The sequence below is a fragment of the Panicum hallii genome, chromosome 8, assembly GCF_002211085.1.
Source record: "Panicum hallii strain FIL2 chromosome 8, PHallii_v3.1, whole genome shotgun sequence".
Classification (NCBI taxonomy): domain Eukaryota; kingdom Viridiplantae; phylum Streptophyta; class Magnoliopsida; order Poales; family Poaceae; genus Panicum; species Panicum hallii.
Genome location: NC_038049.1, coordinates 16,999,487 through 17,020,594, shown reverse-complemented (window position 1 = coordinate 17,020,594; position 21,108 = coordinate 16,999,487). Strand labels below are relative to the sequence as shown.

Below are 21,108 nucleotides of genomic sequence, written 5' to 3'. Positions count from 1 at the left end.
GCTGACTATCAGAGCTCTCCTGTCTTTTAACTGTCCCCGGTCTCTTTAATTTTGCTCATGCACTTGAGCCCATCAGCCATTGTTGCTCATATACAGGAGGTCACAACAGAGCACCTGGAGAAGCGGTACGCTGATTGGGCCTTGTATTTGCATTGCGTCGTGACGAAGCTCGATCTCCTCTTGAACCTCATCTACGTATGTAATTGTGCTCATCCTCGAGCACGACGAGGACATGTCGGTGCTCCTCTGTTTCTCGACCACTAGGATGCATAGTTGATTTAATGATGTTGCGGTAGGTAATTTGTGATGTTGTAGTAATATTTTCTTTTGACGTTGCATGGTGATTTGAGATGTTTCGTTGGTTGATCTATAATGTTGCATAACTTCTTTGTTGATGTTGAACTGGGTACTTTTAGCAGAAAGGTCGGTCAAATCTAAAGGGGGTAGCTGGTATTTTTTGATATTGCATGGTTGATTCGAGATGCTCCAATAGATAGCTTTGTAAAGTTTCACTAGTTGATTCGAGGTGTTGCAAATATTTCAATCCGTTTTTATTGTAGCTTTTCTATAAAGCTGCAATTATGAAGCAATTTCGAATATTTTATGAGATGACAATTCGACGTTAGATGGTTTTTTTTCGTGATGTTTCAGTATGTTGCACAAGATGCTCCCACATGTTGCAGTAGTTAGTTTAGGATGTTGTATTTTTCGATACTACAACATATAATGTAGTCTGACGATTGAATGTTGCAAGCAACACGACGCACATGTTGCGGCGGGTTTTTCAATTCTTGTCGGATAGCTGAGAAGATTTTTTAGTACACTTTTTGAATGTTGCAATTATTATTAATTTTTGTTGCAGATACTATTTTCTCATGTTGCATATGCTTTTTTTTATGGTGCAATTGAGTGACGGATAGAGTTTTATCATATGAATACTGTCCGACGCTAGCCCCGGACGTCGGACATGCGGACGCTAGCAAGTCTGTTGTAAAATATAGGAGAGAGAACTGGATGGGAGGTCCTTATTTGAGCCCAACAGAAAGGCAAAAGTAGGATTTTTGTTGGAGTTTCTCTATGAAATTTACATTAGAAAACCATCCTCTTACTAACTTATCTCACAAGCTGGACCCTACGTGCCAGTGAGATGCATTCAGGGACGCAGAGCCAAAATCTGTCCTTACTAGCGGAGGCATGAACGGCGCCGGCGGCCGCGCGCGGCGCGGAGGCGTGAAGCGCGCCACGCTTTCAACCGCTCCACCACTCGCTCCAACTCCAACCACACAACGAAATTAACCGGAGGTCCAGAGCTTATAACCTGCTGCCAATAAACAAGTACGACGATGCATCAGTTTGCATGCCGCATTCACGAGACAACCACCCACCAGAACTCCCTTGCCATCCACGCCGCCGCCGCGAGCTACATATATAAACATACCCTTCGTCCGCAGCACGAGCATTTGCTTTTTCGCATCGACGGCATTGCTCGAGAGGGCGGCCCAGCAGCTCCTACCATGGCGGCGGAGGCGGTCCGGAGCCAGGAGGCGTCGTCCGCCGCCGTGCTCGCCGCGCACCGCACGACGGGAGGGAACCGCAAGGCCGCGATGACGATGATGAGCGAGTCGGTCAGCACCGGCGCCCGAGTGGACGGACGTGTGCGCGGCGGCGGCGTGCCGGCCGTGGCGGCGCGGGGATCCTGCAAGGTGGAGGCGAGCGCGCGTGGCCCTGGTGAGGGAGGGGATGGCGGCAGCGGCGGAGGGGCGGCCTTCCTTGTGGCGCGCTGGAACGCGGCGTCGCGCCGTCTGCTGCCACGTTTCGTGTCATGCGTCGTGGTGTAAGCGTACGGTGTTTTATACGTTCAAAATCCGACATGTGTACGTACAAGCGTAGCGCTTAGTACTCCGTATGTGATGGGGATAAGTATGGCCTCGGTGAGAACGTGCAAATATCAAGGAATACAGTTTTTTTGAAAATAAAAGGATTATTTACAATCCTGAAAAAAATCCTATGTCAGTCCTGCTTGCTTGGAATGAAGAACCTCCCTAAGACTTCATAAAGAGAGAACAGGGGAAGGTGTTGATGCCTGAAGAATAAACAAGAAACAATAAAGATTAGATTAGAGATGTAGGTTTCAAAATTTAACTACTTTGAGATTAATAAAGACATGAAACTTCATAAAAAAAGAAGTACGACCAAATGATAGCTTAGCCAAAGAGTAGGCCTCATTGGTCATGGAGGAGTCCTGAAATCATGCAAATCTATTCATTGATTGCAAAATTACCTGGTCAGACCTCCAATTGTCGATAGTTATGTTTGGTTCAAGCCCTAGAATAATGCTGGAGTGCATAGGAGAGGCAGTGATTGTTTGGTCCATGAGTTCCCTGTGAATGCTCTCGCAATTCTGAAGAATTCAGATATGACTTGTATGCTATTGTTGCAAGAAGATTAGAATTTGTTATGAAGAAAATCAGAATTAGTGATCAATTTATTGTAGTTAGTTAATTAGTGATTAATAACATCACATTAGTTGCTTACAAATCACGAAAGGGCCAATCCCGAAGGGATGTCCCTTCAGCCCTTGGCCTCTTGGGCATGTATATAAACAGTGATCCCCTATCAATGGAATACACAAGTCACTTTCATCTCTCTTCTACTTACATTATCAGTCGCGTTGTTCTCCCTGGGCACAAGAAAGAAGACAGAGGCCGGCAGGCCTCACGTTCGTTGGGTAAGTATGGACCCGACAAACTTACATTTCTTTGCACTCGATGATGGATTTCTCATCCTTCCGCTTGGTGGCCGCCATCAATGAACTGCATGCCACCCCAGCCACTACTTCCGCAACAGGAATAGCCACTTTTTCTGAGCCATGGTCGTTGTCATGCGGGACACCATGGCTGAAGTGCTTGTTGTGGCTGCCGCTTCTGTGGTGGCCACGGATGGCACTTGAACGACGGCTGAGGATATTGGATGCCTCGCCATCCGACTCATCGCCGACACCCGCTCAGCTGCCATCGGCGGCGCAGCAAGCTCCAGCAGCGCCCACCTGGCCGCTATCGGCGGTGGCGCCCGCACCAGCAGCACTCGCCCCTCCATCGCCACGGTGGTGCCGCCCTCGGCAGCGCCCGCTCCCGCGATGCCCTCCTCTCCAACAGCGGTTGTGGACCACCGCCCCCGGAATCCGGTGCGGCACTTGGAGCCCGTCGCGCTAGGGCTCCCCTCCGACCATTGAATCAGCTGGCTAAGGCCGGCGGCCGGAAAGGGCCAGCACATAAGGGTGCAAGTGGCACAATAAGAGGAGGAGGGGAGGCGGAGCCGCATCCCAAGGCGGCGCACGACTTGCACCGGCACGCGGCAAGGCGGAGGCGGCGGCGCACGCGGTCGACATTGGCGGCTCAAGAGGAGGGAGCGGTTTAGGGCAAACCCTAACCGCTCCTCTGCCCCTTCTATACAGGCCGGCCTCGGCTCGGCTGCCCTAGGCCAACCACAATGGCCCGCAGATCGGGCCACAAGCAGGCCGCGTTTCGAGGTACTTGGCGAGTTGCACCTATCGGGCCTTCTTCCATGGACAGGAATAGCCTTCTAAAGTGCCAATTCTTCTTCTGGTTAGCGACATATATACAAGCGTTGTTGGACCTATGAGAGGCTTCAGAGACAGGGCAAAATCTTTTTGGAGCTAGTTGATCTATGAATTTTACATTAGACTAGGTGCGTGTGCCCGTGCATTGCAACGGGATATAAATTATATATCTATGAGCGACATATTCAGGTGGTGCTATCAAGAATCATCGGAATCAAAACTACTTCATTCAAATTTACAATGATCCCTTTTATTATAGGGTCATACATCAGCTATACTTGTATTCATGTAAATAGAAATGTGTAGTTTACACACGATCCCCTCGAAAGTATTTTTATCATTTGACATTGATCAAATCAATTTGCTCATAATAACAAGATGAACAAATAATTTACTGTTATTTCTGCCCCCAAGATACATGTACCTTGCTTTCTCCAACATCGATCCTAAAAATATAATAGAAATGTCAATTCTAATCAACTGAAGGTCATCTATATACTTCTTCCCATTGATATCATAAACTTAGGCATCTAATATAAACTGCATGATGCAAAGCAAAACCTAACTACGACTGCCATGTGACAAGAAACCAACGATGGATGACGAAATGAAATGAAATGGCGTGGCGTGGCGTGGTGAGGACTTACGGACGTGTGTTTAGATTGAACTGCTTGTCCACATAATATCCAGATTCCTCTTCCTATTCACATATAAATATATTGATTTTGACATCCTATTTCTATATACTTTCAATGTTCAATGCACTAAAGGTTTGACTGGGTCACAGCATAATCCGCTCCGAACCTTCAGAAGGTTTGACTTGGAGATTCGACGTTGCTGAGGTATGACTGTAATTCCAGGATATCCTACATCATCACTGTAGCATCTACACATGAAATTGAAGGAACTTCAGTTCACATAAATGACAAACAACGGATGTTTTGCATATGCATTGGCCATGAGCAGATATTACGTACAAGAATTGGAGATCAATGAAAAAATTTTAATGCCAAATACAACACTGTTAACTCTTGTAGTCTTGCTCATGCACCCAGAATGAAATTGAGACCATAGGTTATTCCTATTGCATGAAGAATGATGAACTATTGAAAGAAATATACGATTTCCAACTTGAAAACATAGAAAGACAGCAGTTCACTCGGATAAAAACATTTCAAATAAGTCAAATGCAGCCTACTCTCCAATTCCAAAATTGCGCTGTGTTTTGTTTATACTATCAGGTGGTAGAAGTGTTATGCAGACGTATTTGCATCTTCTTGCATCTCAAACAAGGCAATGTTGATGCAAAGCAGTTTTGAGCTATCACCAAGCAAATGATGTACCTTGCAGCTATTCCCTCGAGCAGGTTGTGTGCATCCTCCATGCCAGAGTTGGTGAAGATGGTGGCTGCCGCTGGTTGCCTGTGGGGGCTGCAGGTTGCGCAGAAGAGGACGCTGGGGTTCACGTCGGCTTTGGGACGGTGGGCAGCTTCCTCCGGGCCGCGCCGGCGGGGGGCACCGAGCTCGCAGTGTCCTGCGGCGGTGCTAGAGCCGCTGCAGCACACGATGTCGTGGCTGTGCTCGCAGGCGGCGCCGAGGGACGGGAAGGGCGCCGGCAGACGCTGGAGGAGGGGGGAGGTGGCAGCGCGGCGGAGGGGGTACCGGTGCTCACTGTGGGCGGCGGAGCAGCTCCGGCGGTCAGAAAAACGGCCGATTCGGGCTGGCGGAAGGTCGGCCGTTGTCTGGGGTTGCGCGAGGAGGACGTGGGGGGAGGCAGCCGCCGATCCGTTCACAGCTCGGTCTCCGGCGGCGTGGAGGCGGCGGCCGCGCAGTCTTCGTGGTGAGGAGGTCCACGCGTCGCTCCCGCCGCGGCGCGGTGGGGCACGGCGTCGCCGCGCCGAGTCATCTTCGCGGTGTGGCGGCGCTCGGCGCCGCGATGCGGATGGAGGAGGCGGAGGAGGAGGGTGCCGAGCGCGGGGGGTGGCGGACGGAGAGGAGGGGGAGGGCGGAGGGCGTCGGGGCTGCGCGAGGGGGAGGGTGTCGGGGCGGAGGAGATGGAACCGTCGCGTGGCGTGGGCACGGGGTGGGAGGCGGCTGGTGGGAGCGATGGCACGACGGGGTGACGATGGGACGCCGGCAACGATGAGGAGACGGAGGCCGTAGAAGCCGGCGAGGGACTCCGTAGGATGCCGGGGGCGGCCGCCGTAGGAAGCCCGCGACCGAGGACGGTGGCCGTCCTACGCCAACGACGCCGCGATGGCGCGACTTGGGTGACGGCGCGGCGGCGCGGGCACCGTGACGAAGCGACGTAGGACGCCGGGGACGGCGCGACGTGGGTGACGGCGCGGGGGCGTGAAGCGGTTGGTACACCTATGAAGCTGAAAAAGGAGATGGGTGTGCCAGATGCTCGCTGTGGGTGTGTGGGCGTGGTGTGCAGCCAAGCCGTGACGTGACCGGATGTGATTTGTGGTGATTGATGACCAGAACATGAATGCTGCCGTTACCGGTGACTGATGACGATTATTTTCAACAGTTATATGACCTCCAGGTGCACCTCACACTACATGCACAAAAGCTTGGAAGAGCAGCGCTACTGAGTTCCTGCTCAGGATAGGCGGATAGTCAGGTTTATTTTTTTTTGGAGCGCACTCTCTTGCGCAACTGCTGCTCGTGAAGGATGAAGAGCCCGGACTGATACAATGCGCTGTTTAAGAACGGTGGATCTAGTGCCTTCAGCACTGACACTGATTTCGTGTACACCCTTAACTTTCTATGGTTCTTTTATCAGCGTTTTATAGAAATTTAAACATGAACACTTGCATATATTTGGTTGTCACAAGAGGACTCATGGTAACTAAGTTCATGATTTACCTGATGTACACAAGTAGAAAAAAAGCTATCGGTCCACCCTAAAAGTACCGATGTGAACTAGACCTGGTATAATACTAGTATAGCATTACTGGTATTTTTGAGGTGGATCAAAGCCTATGGAACCATTTAGTTCCGGGTGGTAATACTACCTACTAAAAGGTTGGGTGGTAATACCGCCCAGTACCAATGTCTCCAGCCACATTAGTACCGGATGGTGATACCACCCGATACTAAAGGGTCCTTCACGGTTTCAAAAGAAAAGTATCTCTCTCCCAATCAGAATTGTTGTGTAGGTGAGATGGTAAGAGAGGGATGTCCGAGGCCAGAGGTCGTGAGTTTGAATCCCGTCTGCCGCAAGCGGGCGTAAAAAATCGTGTGACTTGTGTCGTCTCCCTCTTCCTAGATTTAAAATAGTTTTCTAGTAGTGTTATTTTAAAATTAAAATATACTGCAAATTGCCTAAATTTCTAACGGTTCTCAATAAAAACGAGCACATCCCTCAAATATCTTCCGGGTCACCTGTGGAGCAGAACGAAAAAAGAGCGTAGTCTTCTACACAAAAAGAAAAGCAAACAAAATTTTGTTAAAGCCCAATCACTCGCAGCAATTGCAAATCGTGCTCGAATCCTGCCTGCCTAATTATAAGAAAAACTAGAAAAGTTATTGGCAGGGTTACTAGCGAAACATTTCAACCAAGTCTTATCAAAATGACCCAAACATTTAAAATAGTTTTCTAGTAGTGTTATTTTAAAATTAAAATATACTGCAAATTGCCTAAATTTCTAATGGTTCTCAATAAAAACGAGCACGTCCCTCAAATATCTTCCGGGTCACTTGTGGAGCAGAACGAAAAAAGAGCCTAGTCTTCTGCACAAAAAGAAAAGGAAACAAAATTTTGTTAAAGCCCAATCACTCGCAGCAATTGCAAATCGTGCTCGAATCCTGCCTAATTATAAGAAAAACTAGAAAAGTTATTGGCAGGGTTACTAGCGAAACATTTCAACCATGTCTTATCAAAATGACCCCAAATGCCAATAGCATCTGTCCACCTAATGAGGGTTTACAAATGTAGCTTGGAGGCTATCTACAAATGTAGGGGATGAAGCGTTTATCGGTGCTTGAGGAGCCTATGACGAAGAAATATTTTTGAAATGATTGGCAACGATAAAGTAAAGAAGTGGAGGGGTGGTTGACGTGACTTGGCTTGAGGAGTGCTGGGCGCCGGCGTTGATTCTGCTCGGAAGATTCCTGCGGTCCCATTATTCTCTGTTCTTGTCCTAAGTGAGAATTAAATCATGCCACCGAATATACCCGCAAAAGCATAGCGTAGTTTGTTTGGTTGATGTCTAACTTTAGTGCTTTGTTAGAAAAATGAATATTTCTGACAAAGAAACACAATATTCTAAGATACAATTGAAATTTTTTGGGGATTCTTAGAGAGTATTTGGTAATTTTTTTAAAAATGCTTATCAAATTTCAGCACGCGCGTCTCATAACACAGTTTACCTGAACCAAACGTCAGGCCCAAGCCTTTTCTTTTGAGCATCTTCAGTATCCCAACCCGGAAAAAAAACACTAAAGACAGAGAAAGCTAGATATTTCTCGTCCCACGGAGGTGGAAGATAATATATGGAGTGTTTAATTACGGAAGCTCAAGGTTCAGTCCAAATCCTATCTATTTCCCCAATTTGGAAATTTCCCGTGGTCCAACTCGAAGCGATCAGGGAGCGGGCACCGTACTTGTGGCTGTGGATAGCAAGGTTCCCCCAAGTTTGGGCACGGGTGACGTGGCCACGCCGTAAAACACTGAGTGGCCAGCATCGACTCCACCCATCTTCGCCAATCGCCAATTCGCCATGGCCACGGCTGCGTGTGCTCCTCCACTCGGCGCCACAGAAAGGGTGCCAAGAAAAGGAAAAGAAAACCATTTTTTTCCCTACCCAAATCGAGGGCGTGTCCAGGTAAACAGGAGCGCGCCAGAGAGTGCGCGGCTCGGCGCCGAAGGAATCCATCGAGTTCGCCCCCAAGAATTCGTGGGAGCTGCGGACAGGAGTGAGTTTTCGCCGCCGATTCCGTCGCCGGCGACTGTGTCGGCAAGCGCCGAAGGTGAGTGTTCAGAGCTCCCTCTGTTGCTGCTCTATCCTTTCTGTTTTCATTGGGGGGCCACGCCGTCGGTGCCGGCACGGGAGACCTGCGATGGCCGGCGGGTCAATTGGCGGCCCCGGCGGGGAGGGAGAGAGCGGGGAGGAAAAACGTGGGGACGGGCCCTTCTTCTCTTCTCTATTTCCCCCTTTTCCAATTGTTTCTGTTATCAGTTTACTTCTTTTATTACCTTTACTATTCTTTTTCTATCTAGACACATTATTTTTTTTTCTAAGTATGGTCTTTAAAAAAGGATGAGTATAACTGTTAAGTATACCCTGGTAATTGTGTCTCTGTACACTTCGCATGTCATGAACCAAATGCTTAAATGTGCTCCGGGAATCAATACTTATCTATTTGATTTATGTCATTGAAATTGCAGGTTCAGAGACCAGGGATTGAACCAATAATATACCGAGACCTTTTTCTGTTCCGCACTTTGGCTTCATTTTTGAATGGGATTAGTCTTCAGAAATTAGGGTGCAACGCAGAGCTTATTGTTGATGAATTTGGTGAAAAACTTTTGGAAGAACTTGATTACACTCTTGTAAGTATCTTTGTAGCATTTAACTGTCATTGTCAATTTAGCAAATTAGCTGTTACAGCTGTCATGTTCCTAATATAAAGTGCATTTATTCTGTTTCAACATTAAATTACTTATCTTTGCTTCCTTTTTGATAAGTTTATAGGAGGCTAATGTTTTTAATTGCCTTTTGCATCATATTAGGAAGCTACAAATATCGAGGATTTCCTAGAAAATTTTAAGGATGATCCAACTGTTAAGATACCTCAAGTGTACAAGCAGCTCTCAGGTTCTCGTGTTCTGGTGATGGAGTGGGGACGGCAAAGTGTTTCTTGAGAAATTCTTGTGTGATGGCTAATGCGATGTGGCTGCATCGGCCGGTCTTCTTGGCTAGCCAGAGGGCTCTCATCCACCATGCCAGGCCTCCCTCTTCAAAATTCTCCAGATTTTTGCTCTCTGCATGTGGAATTTGGTGATGTATCCTGAACCCACTCTTTGTATCCTTACTTGTTTTTCATTTCTGGAAATGATTTTCAAATCTTTGTAGGCATGGGTTTTTTTCTTGTTTCTTATATGAAGTTTGGGTTTAGACCATTCTGTGGTGCTGATTGGAGAGCATGCATGGTTTTAAAGTTCATCACACAAGACAGAGAAGGGAAGCATATGCATGCCATATTACCAATCGAAATATTTGGTTTGATCTCACTTTTTTGAGCAAACAATATGAAGCTTAGCAGCCAGCCTAACATATTACTACTAATAATCTACTATGCTGAGTTGCAAAACCAAGCATGTGACTACTACTAAACTCATAGAAAATATAGAATGGCCTTTGCATGTCTACTGATGTTGCTGCTTCTCTGTAGGTGATCGTCATGTTTGTCAGTTATGCAGTGGCAGTCACCAGATCCAAGAAAACTCCTGCCAACATTCACGGCCACGGGGGCACGAGGAGTTGGTGTCTGCTTGTGTGCAGCTAGCGTATAGAACCCTGATCGTCACACGTGTAGTCCACTGCACCCGCGGCTAGTTCCAACGTGTGCTTTCCCGTTTGCATGTTGCATTCAGGATTTCGTCGTCACATGTACAACGGCATGTTTTTCTTTACCCCTATAGAAATCTTGTCATGACAAAGGAGCCATTGCTAGGATATGAAAATTGTTATGAAAATTGTTTTACTGTAAATATTGGCGTAATACGATATGCACAGGTACACTGTGCATCAGATATCGATCTTATCACAAAACATTTTGAGTATCAGTGCTTCATTAGGCCAGAGAGTGTGGGCCGCGATGAAATTTGTTTATCGTCAATGAATACAATTAGTTTTCCATAAAAAAAGTAAATTTTGTGTCCAATTAAGGAATTTTTCAAATTATAGTGAGCTCCTAAATCTCCCAGGTGTAATTATATAGGTGAGAAAAACGCAGTTGTAATAGGAAAAGCTTCCATATTGCTCGCAATAAATTGTGGGAAAATGTTAGTCCATTATTATTTATTAGCAACAATGATATTACTCAACAAAGAATCATATATAAAGATATTCAGCATGGCTATTTCCAAATGTATAATACCTTTTTGTTCATTCGTTCATACAGCTGTTTCCCTACGCAGATAATGTGTACCCTGTTTGAGATCGTTGTCTTTTAGTCACGGCATTAGACCAGTCCTATTATTCAGAAACTTATTGCAAATATTAAGTAGAACTCATTCTTAAAGCACCTTTAATAATAAAACAAGTTACAAAAAGAAAAAAGAAATCTCTATAGTTTTTTATTAAGATGAATGGTCAAGGGCCATGTCCAAAAGTCATCTGTGCAAAGAACAGAGGAAGTATTTCTTTCGTCACAAAAAGGGGGAGTATTTCTTTCCTAAGAGAATAAGATATATATTTCTTGTGTTAATTTATATATCTTCGGATATCCATAAGTATGAGGAAAAAATAATTTTCACACCTATCCTTCTACAATTTAATTCATGTTTTCTGAATGCTGAAAAAGTACAACAAAAATTAGGATGCACAACTAACTTTAGAGTTGAATATTCGAGGTTAATGGTAAAATTCACTTTGAGTGCCGGTCCAAATATGGTCTGATCCAGCTCGTCCAATTCCTCCACGTCCTCCTCCCCTCTCTCTCTCTCTCTCCCTTCTTTCTCTCGTTCCCCTATCCCCCCCCTCTCCCAGTTGCCCCTCTCTCCTCGCTGCCCCTTCCCTTCCCCGCCGATGGACGAGAAGCCGGCGCATGCGCGGCGGAGGCGGTGCGCGAGCAGCGGGGAATGAGCTGGGGGCGCGGCAGAGGACAGCTGCCGATGAGCGCGTGGCAGAGACCGGTGGCTGGCACGGGGGACAGCCGGCGTGAAGGCGGCGGAGGCTGGTGGCCGATGGCCGTGCTCGACGGGTAGTTGGGCTGCCGTGCTTGATGGGCTAGTCGGTCCGGCCCGGCCCGATCAAGCCATCATGGTGCTGTGTGGCTGCCGTGCTTGATGGGCTAGTCGGTCCGGCCCGGCCCGATCAAGCCATCATGGTGCTGTGCCTGGGCTGCCGGCTTAGCCCGCGGACCGGCACGACACGACATGGTTAATTTTCCCATGCCGTGTGGGGCCGTGCAACCCATTTGACCATGTATATTGTATATGGAGACGGAAAATCCCATTTTCTGGCAAATTGGGCCTGTTGGAAGAAGGCATCTGATGGCAAGGTTTCCCTTTTGGGCAGTCGTGACGTGGCGAGCATTGACTTTTACTCAACTCCTGTTTGTCGTGGCCAACGTTATTACGTGCGTTCTCCTTCGCTCGACACCACACCACACACACATGGGAGCCACCGCACATTTGTCTTTGTTTCTAGCAAAGCGTGAATGTTTACTTAAACGACCAGAGCGAGACTGCACAAATGATTTTTCATTTAGGTGAGAGAAAGATGTGTTTCAATGATTACCAAAAATATTTTTGAAGATGAGATTGGATTGGTAATTTGCTGGAGAATCTCCAGTTATAAAAAAGTATTTTCTTAGTATTAGGGAGAGTTACGAGTAATCTGCTGGGATGCTCTAACCCTATGTAGAAAATTCTTTTAAATTATGGTATCTCAGGACGTAACCAATTTGATTGGAAAATAAATCCTTTCCTCCTAAATAATAGGTCTTGTCGATTTCTTTTCATGAAGCTGAGTCTTACAAAAGATAATATAGCTACGAAGAATTGGCACCAAAGAAAAAAGTGTTGTCTTTTCTAGTAACAATAAAACCATCCCATAATTGCTATTGCATTGTAATTTGGTTAAGTTTGTTTGGAGGATTGTACAAACTACCTTTGGCTTACAAGTTACAACCTCGTGGCAGTGTAAAAGAACATGTTTGCAGGAGGTAAATTCATAAAATCCAGCTGAACAAAAATGATCTACAAATCGGTAAAAATTATGGGACACCGTTATTATAACAAACAAATAACGGTCGAGCGCGAATCTATGTTTCCATGAATGAAAAAACATTACACATGCGGGAAATGTTTTGATTGTTTCATAAAAAAATGCTAGTGAAAAATTCGGAAGTCCTCAGGATACTATTTCTTTGCATTTTTGCTGGCAGGCAATCACTAGTTGTTTTCTTCGTTTTACACTTGTCGAGCATAACAATTAGTTCGAAAAGATGCCATTTGTAAAGAAAGAGCAGAAAAAAATAGAAAAATGGAAACGCAATATATATGAAAAAATAGGCATATCTGCATGGGACAAAATCGTGTAATGTATGAAAAACGAAGTAAATTCTGTACTAAAGAACTTTTACAAAAACGCCTGGTACCTTTACTTCGATGTGAGCAAGCATCGCCTTGTTCTCCTCAGTTTTACACCACCTCACTAGTTCATTGCAGAGATAAATTGTTAGCTTTTTGAGCATGGTTAGCTTTTGTATGCTCTCTGGTAAAGACGTGATGCCGTTGCAATCCATGATGGCGAGTTCATTGAGAGAGATGAGGCACCCGATGGTTCCAACTGTTGCAGAGAGATGAGGTCTGGTACCCATTAAGGAAGTGCTGTCATGCTTTCAATACCTTTCAAACATAATGACTGTAACAAACTGAGATGCCCCATGGAACCCTGCAATGCCTGCACCTCGTATCCCTCTATTGTCAACTTCTTAAGTGATGCAAGCTGACCCAACCAATTTGGCAGTTCTGGTTCTGGCTGGCCCCGGCTCCACAGAGTTAGCGACTGGAGGGAGGAGAGTGCTTGCATGATCTCTGGCGAGCTGCTCAGATTACTGCAACCGTATATCTCTAATTTAGTGAGGGCAGGGAGGTGGTGAAGCAGCCTCCACTTATGCATAGGCACCTTGCAGGAATCTATACACAAAAGAGTAGTTACCGGAGCAGAGGAGGGGGAGGAAGCAGCGGTCTGTGATGCCCTCTCCTCCCAGGAAGATATTACACCATCACATGCTCCCCATATGTTCCATCGCTCCTCAGCTCTATGTGGACATGGTTTCTGCCTCAAGTTGGGGCACTCACATATTGTCAATCTTTGAAGGTTGGGGAACATAAACTTGCTCACACCATCCCCGCCATGAGAGTACGTTGTGTACCACACCTCAAGGCTTTCCATTCCACTTAGGGAAAAATCCTTCAGTCGAGGAAATGATGGCCTTCTGGTGCCGTACAAGTCCCCATCAATTTTTGAAATGCCACTCATTCCACAAAAGTTCAACTCTTCCAGATTAGGTAATTGGCCAAGTGGTGGCAGTGCGTTGCACTTGGGCAGATTGGATAAGGAGATCCGACAAAGATTAGGGAGATGATCGGCAATACCAATAAACCACTCAGGAAATCTTACACTACTGTAACCATCTATAAATAACTTCTCTAAAGTTATTGGGGGGATTAGCTCTGCCAACAATTCCATGTCCTCAACAAACCTCTCAGAATCTCTAGTCCAGTTGAGTTTCATTTTCTTAATTCCTTTTTCCATTAGTCTTACACTCCGCGCCTCTTGCACGGACTTCACGTTTTCAAGTCTGCTTATCACCAGGTCAGTACGATTTACATCTTGAAGGAGAGCAAGGTTGCTGCTGGAGTTGTGATAATCAGCTTGGACCAGAAAGTGTGGTAATGTAATTAAATTTTTGTTGAGTGCTGGCACCTTCAACAGTTTATGCAGATGCAAAAACTTCAGACTATCCATTTCATGCAGAGTTGCCGGTAGACTCCGCAGACTGTAGCAGTACGAGAGATCCAGTCTATGTAGCTTTCTTAGGCTACAAATACAGTCAGGAACTCTCGTAAGCTCTCTATTATTGGACAAATCCAGATGCTCTAGGTTTGGAAGGTTACTTATACACTCAAGAAAAATGGGAAGTGCTTCATCAGCTCCTGAGACGGTTGAGCAACTTGATAAATCCAAATAACGGAGCTCGGTGAGATTTCTCATGGCTTCTGATATCCATGTGAGATGCGAGTCTCTAACTAAGAGTGAACATTTTGACAAATTCAAACATTGGAGTTTGGTAAGGCTGCACAAGGCTTGTATTATACCATGATCTTCGATGAAGAATGTAGAACCTGATAAGTTTAAATACTTCAGATCGGTGAGTCTCCTCAAAGCTTCTGGTGGTTGTCTCTTTGTGGTACTCAAGGTCCTGTAGTGCGATAAATTCAGATATTCAAGGTTGGTGAGGCTCTCCAAGGACTCTGATACACCTGTAACATCAGAACAACCTGACATATCTAGGTGCACCAACTTTGTTAGCATGCCAAATGACACCGGCAGTTTTTCTAATCTGGAACAACCTGACAAATCAAGATACATCAAACCCTTCAATTCTCCAATTGATTCTGGCAGTGCCAAGATCTGATACGATCCACGAAGGCTGAGGTAAATTAATTTTTTCAGCTTTGTGATACAATTGGGAATGGCCCGATGTTCGACCCTCGGAGCATTAATATATCTCAAATGCTTTAAATTACCAATAGATTTTGGCAACTTCTGTACAGAGCACTCATTTAAATCCAAGACGCAAAGGTACTTAGCCGACAAAAATGACGCACCATGGAGCACATTTTGGTCTGAACCATGAAAACGCAGTGCTCTTACCGCGGTAGGATATTGTGTGAATGACTTCAATGGTTTGGTACAATCATTGAGTAACGCAAATTGGAATCTGCTTCCCCCAGTATTGCATTGTTTGCTAGCATCTATAATTTCGAAAAGCATGATCGATCTTGCTAAGTCATGAACCAGATCGTGCATAGTGAACACTGTAGCAGCCACGTCGTCCTCTCTATCACCCTGCAACATGAAGAACATGCATGCCAGCATCAGCTCTCAGGCAACACAGAGTGCACAGCTGTTTTTAAAAATAGAGTGGACACAGGTACTACTCCTGGAGACGGAATCAAAGCATGAAAATCACAACAAGAACCAAATACCAAAGGGCACTCCGGATATTGAAACGAACACATAAAATCAACAATTGTTCAATTGTTCAAGTGGAGTTCTTCATTCAACATCGATTGGCACAGAACGACACCAAACCCCTCATGCGCCGCCGCCCTCCGGCTCTGCTTCCCCGCTCACCGCCACTCGAGCGGCCGCCGGAAGCCCATGCGGCCGCAAGGAAGGTGCAGCTGCAGGGCTCTCTCTCACCCAGACATAAGTATACCGGCGGTACCGTCTCGCCGTTACAATTTTTTTACCGTCAATGTTGGTCACATCAAGATACGTGCAGGGCTCAGGGAAACCGTTTTATATTAGTCGAGTGCCTCGCGCGGTGCCTGACTACTGATGCGCGGCGGCACATGCCTGGCTCGGCCAACGGGGGTTGTGCCTCTTGACACGCGGCAGCGGTGTGGCTGTGTCGGTCGACTGCAAGGCTGGTCGGTGGCGTTGCGGCGGTGTGCATCCTCCGCGACTGCGGCGGCCGGCCCTGTCGTGGCGCCTCGGTGGCTTGGGCCAACTGGTTAACCCACGCGCCGCCGGGCAGATTCGCCCGGCTGCTGTGCATGGCGCTCCGCGGTGCCCTTCATGTGTGCAATACGGGGATGCTCGTAGTGTGCGTCATGGGCTCGTGGCGTCTGGTGGCAGTTGGGACATCCGCGTGCATCCCCTGATGAGGGGTCTAGCGGCTTCTGGGGCACGACAATGGCAGGTTTGCGACATTTTCTTACACTAGATTCAACAATATGTGAACCCTTTATCAACATTTCTAATAGGCTAATTCAACATTGCTCGGGGGTAGATATTTATTCATGGCTTGCTCCCCTCACCTCACCTGGATTTCTCTATGTCTGATGCATGCTTTGGCATTTTCTTACAACTGACTCAACATGGTCCAAATCTTGATTCAACATTTTGAAAAGGCTAATTCAACATTATACGGGGTTAGGTATTTATTTACGGTCGGCTTGGGGGATGAGATATATTTATTTATGGTTGGATAGCTCCCCACCTTATTTTAGCCATCCATCCAGTGTAGCACGGATCTCAAATACTGGAAGTTTCATAAGTAAAAAACTTCCGGAAGCTATATAGGTTTCCCCGTACAAGCACGCTTCATGACCATGTAGATTTAGTCCCGAGCCCACATAAGAGTAGCCCTAATAAACCATGTCCCTTAGGGTCTTGACCACCACTTGCTTTTTCTAAAAAACAAAAGTCTGAACTGCAAGTGAGTCATGACTTGGCAAAAATCGCAAAATGTAAGTCTTATTTCAACTGATTGAATTATGAGTAAGAATTATTCAAATGTAGTATTGGTATGCAGAAATAACACACCGTGGGTGACGCTGAATGTTGAAAGAAAGATAGTCCCAGGAGCCGCGCAATATACTTCTCGCAAAGCTGCAAATTGGAGAGTATTTTGGTTGGCTTGATGAAATCCAAAGAAATCCATTGATAAATTACATCATATTTAACTATCTTGTGGCCTTTTGGAAAGATTGCACAGTAGCTAAAGCATTTCTTCAAGCTTAAATCCATTTGACTATAACTTAACTTCAAAGATGCAAGAACATGATTTGGCAAAGATGCATCGGTTGAAACAGGTTCATTCCAGATATCATTGTCTTTCACGTTCATCCATTGATTAAAATTCATGGACCTCAAAGTAAAGCCTAGAGATTGAGCTGCTAAAGCCACACCACCACACTTCTGGGCGATCTCCCTTCCAATATTCGTCAACTGTTTTTTGTCGTCTCTAGCTTCAAAAGCACTTCTTTGTTTTATTATATCCCAGCACATGTCATTTGTCAAGGGTAATATCTTGTATGGTTGAAGGTTAGTACAGATTCTTCCGGCAACACGTTCACTGCGTGTTGTTACTAAAATAATTATGTTGCTATCAGCATGATATAGCATATCCTTCAACTCCTGCAGGTGGAATTGATCATCCTCCCACAGGTCATCTAAAACAATCAGAATCTTCTTACCAGAAAGTAGTTTCGTGAGGCAACTATGTACTATCTTTCTTTCATTAGCCCGGCTTTCTTTTCCAGATATTTGTGAAATTGTAGACTCACAAATTTTATTCAAGTCAAATCTCCGGGACACATCAACCCATACATGAGTATAACATTTGAAATTTGGATCATTGTAAATCAACCTTGCCAAAGTTGTCTTGCCAATGCCTCCAATACCATATATAGGAAGGATGATGATCTTTTCTGACATACCCGCAAGTAAAGAACCAATTATTTTCCTTTTCTCCTCGGCCCTCCCAACAATGAGTTCTTCTACTACATCTGACGATGTTTGTCGTGCATCAACAAATTCCGGCTCACTGCAACTAGGGCCTATCAAATTAATATTCTGGTGTTGACCTTTGACATCCGTTGATTTGTTTCTCATATCTATATTCTTGTTATAATGCATTGTCATTCCAGAAACATTTTTTATACATCCTTTCTGGGGAAGCTGCAATATTTCAGTTGGTTTGTGAACAAACTGCAAACTCAATTAATAATGCCTTTTAAGACATTGATACAATATTCAAGATGATATTTCAAGTAACAATTTGTTCAAAACGTGTAAGTTCAATAAAAATGTATATTATGATTTTTTCTTGATGTTTCAATTAATATCAGTATGGTGTAGTCATTCTCAGTAATTATTTCTATACGAACATGAATCATAAAATGAATATAATTTTGATTAGAGGAAGTGGTGTTTAAATATAATGCAAAATTTAATTTTCCATTTGCTCACACAAATATTAAGCTATATGCCAATTTGTTTATTTGACTTGACAGAAACCACAATTTAGCATAAACAGTGCAATGTGATGTTTTTTTTTTCTTAAGATGCAGGGCAGTCTGCATGTGTTTAGGCATTGCTGATAGCTGAAATAACAGCTCCTCTGCATATTACACAATAAATTGGTGATGTCAAGCCAAATAACTTTAGTATCAAAAAAATTAATCATAAGTTCTTGCTTCATGTGCCTATACATTATCCAGTTTTGATATGAAGATGTGACTAATATAGCTTTCAATTCCAGAGAGAACATTACATGTGTAGTCATAGACTTGAACTTTCTCTATCAATCAATATGTTTCACATCGTCACTATCAGTTTTAGATGATTGGAAAACTGCTGTATATTATTGTGTTCCTGACTCCTGGAGAGATCCATACTGTTGAGTGTTGAGAAACAATTGCTAATTTACTAGAAAAAAATAACTAAGTGAACTGATGACATGATTTCGCTTTTATTGAAATTAGTTCCTGACCTAGATATCCATTATATGCCTTCTCAAGTGATATTAATTATTACCTCGCCAATGGCAGTTTCAATCTCATTCAGCTTCTCAGTGATCTTCCCTATGTTGGGCCTTTTTTTGCTGTCTTCCTCCACACATAACCATGCTAATTGAATGCATGTCTTTACTTGGTGGCAATATGCTTCAACCAAGGAACCACTACTGTATGTCGCCTGCAACCTGTTCCTCCAGTTCCTTTGGACCTGATAAATTGAACTGTCAAGCTAGGCTGATATATACTGTTCCAATGTAAATATGAGATAGTATTAGATTAAAAAAGGGCCCTGTTAATAAGAAATATCATTTCTTACTTGATCAACAAACTCGTCCAAACACATATCTAGACATTTGGGGTAGCCCTTGGGTCCTGACACAACCCTTATCATTATGACACCCAAGCTAAATATGTCAAATTTTCCTGATATTTCACCACTGTCGATGTATTCTCGTGGCTGATACCCTCTGCATTGCATCATATTCAACCAATTTGTAATGCGCATGACTTAATTTGTACGCTTAGAAAAACAATATGTTCAGTTGAGACATTTAGCTTACTGTGTTCCATACGGATTTTGTGTGATTCGCGTTGGTTCTTTATTATGAATGATCCTGGACAAACCAAAATCTGCAATCTTTGGCACCATGTCCTTATCTAGCAATATGTTGTCAGGTTTTAGGTCCAAGTGGTAAATAGGTTCTTCCAGCTCATGAATATACTTTAGACCCTCACAAGTCCCCTTGATTATTTTGAACCGTGTGTGCCATTCAAGTCCAGAAAACTCATCTGCAGCAGCGGTAAACAAAAAAGATTCTTAATCAAATGCAAATATACAAGTATTCTTACAACACATACTGATAATAGGGCAGGAGCGTACCAGAAAGAAGTCGTTGAAGGCTGCCATTGTGCATATATTCCAAGCATAGCGCTCCTTGTGTCTCATCAACAAACACCTTACTTCCATCTTCCATGATAAATGGTTTTTGCTCTGTTTCAAAACAATAGCCCAGAACGTGTACAATGTTCGGATGATTAAGTTTCCTGAGGTTATAGAGCTCATTTTTTAACTGATGCTTAAAGTCTAGACTGGAATTGATCAGAAGCCTCTTCACAGCAACATCATCTCCGTTTTTAGTCACTCCCTGCCAAATATATATCATCAGTACTTAGTACAAATTGATCCTGTTTCTACTACTTATATTTATTGGTTTACTGTATGCAATAAGCCAATAACACCATATATTGTTTCAAAGCACTCCCGTTGTGCTGGCCAGGCTTGTTGAGAATATAGTTGTCCATAAAGATAAAGCTAGATGACCGAGCCTTACCTTGTAAACAACTCCAAATGCTCCTTGACCAAGTTTCCTCTCCTTGGAGAAACCATCCGTGATTTCTCGCAAGATTTGAAATGGTATCTCATCCTCTGAATCCATATTTATGTGCCGTCGTGTCCTGTAATTTTTGCTACTACAAAGATCCCTGGGTGAGAAGATGGAAACATGAGCTTAGAACTTAGAGATGCAAGATCTAGGATGGAACCTGACAAGGGAGGCGCAGGCAAGGCACGGCCGAAGATCCGAAGAACTGCTGCGCTGTGGTCTAGGGGATCCTTGATGAGACAGATAGATCGAGCTCAGCTCACTGGTTAGAGGAGAGATTGAAGTAGACGCGCGGACATGCGCGCGAGGCAGCAGCAGAGGCGCGCTGGTAGTGGTAGGTAAGAAGTCAACTGGGTAGGAGTGGACGAAGTGCAAGTGAACGCGAAGACACACTAGCTTGTGCTGCACGCGCATTCAGGGTCACGTGCTCGCCACTGGCTGGTGGACCAACCCAAAGAGAGGTTGGGGTAGGGCCTGCATTTGACGCCGATGCACATGGATGGGCTTGTCCAATAATTAACGTGAATTAAATAATTTAGGCTGTGTTAACGTTAAAATTTTGCTTGCATGTATAATTTTGGTAAGTAAAATCAGAGCCGATGAAGGATTTGGAGAAGACCGATGCCCGTTTTGCTCAAGGTAAAGGGGGCTAGTCAAGATCGTTAGGAGCAGCGGGTCAAAGATGACGTGGCGTGTGTCAAGGGCATAGTAGGATTCAGTCAAAGAATCGTGTAGAAGGAGTTTGAATCGGACCGAAAGATGACGTTATTGCAAGATTTTGCAGCAGTTCGGTTTCCTTCTGATTTATCTTGTAGATATGATAGTTTTTTACTTTAAAGTCAAGTTTGTAACCGGTCATGATTGACCTAG

General features: G+C 44.8%; 2 protein-coding genes and 1 long non-coding RNA gene across 22 annotated transcripts; 1 reads left to right on the top strand and 2 right to left on the bottom strand.

Annotated features, from left to right (window-relative positions):
• Nucleotides 1-3,863: 3,863 nt before the first annotated feature.
• On the bottom strand, nucleotides 3,864-8,308 carry LOC112903653 (serine/arginine repetitive matrix protein 1-like). Its single transcript, XM_025972886.1, has 5 exons — nucleotides 8,231-8,308; nucleotides 4,924-5,816; nucleotides 4,385-4,466; nucleotides 4,228-4,280; nucleotides 3,864-4,026 (listed from the first exon to the last, which is right to left on the bottom strand). The coding sequence occupies exons 1-5, from the start codon at nucleotides 8,306-8,308 to the stop codon at nucleotides 3,978-3,980; spliced, it is 1,155 nt and encodes a 384-aa protein (XP_025828671.1). The 3' UTR covers nucleotides 3,864-3,977.
• A 102-nt stretch (nucleotides 8,309-8,410) lies between these two features.
• On the top strand, nucleotides 8,411-9,996 carry LOC112902642. The gene is made up of 4 exons (XR_003230633.1): nucleotides 8,411-8,556; nucleotides 8,975-9,139; nucleotides 9,320-9,587; nucleotides 9,982-9,996. It is a non-coding gene; the product is annotated as an uncharacterized LOC112902642 (long non-coding RNA).
• A 2,797-nt stretch (nucleotides 9,997-12,793) lies between these two features.
• LOC112902637 (cysteine-rich receptor-like protein kinase 5) lies at nucleotides 12,794-20,619 on the bottom strand. 20 transcript variants are annotated; one of them, XR_003230630.1, is made up of 10 exons: nucleotides 20,399-20,619; nucleotides 20,188-20,326; nucleotides 19,737-20,001; nucleotides 19,417-19,645; nucleotides 19,173-19,323; nucleotides 18,876-19,064; nucleotides 17,101-18,047; nucleotides 16,881-16,946; nucleotides 16,555-16,767; nucleotides 15,263-15,395 (listed from the first exon to the last, which is right to left on the bottom strand). XR_003230630.1 is itself a non-coding variant. In XM_025971761.1 (9 exons), the coding sequence occupies exons 2-9, from the start codon at nucleotides 20,290-20,292 to the stop codon at nucleotides 13,372-13,374; spliced, it is 4,026 nt and encodes a 1,341-aa protein (XP_025827546.1). In that variant the 5' UTR covers nucleotides 20,293-20,326; nucleotides 20,399-20,619; the 3' UTR covers nucleotides 13,234-13,371. The 20 variants fall into 20 exon arrangements, 19 of the variants coding, with proteins under 19 accessions (XP_025827542.1, XP_025827545.1, XP_025827547.1 ...); XM_025971761.1 differs by lacking the exon at nucleotides 16,555-16,767 and adding an exon at nucleotides 13,234-13,374 and having other exon boundaries at nucleotides 13,479-15,395; nucleotides 16,881-18,047; XM_025971768.1 differs by lacking the exon at nucleotides 16,555-16,767 and having other exon boundaries at nucleotides 15,181-15,395.
• Nucleotides 20,620-21,108: the final 489 nt, after the last annotated feature.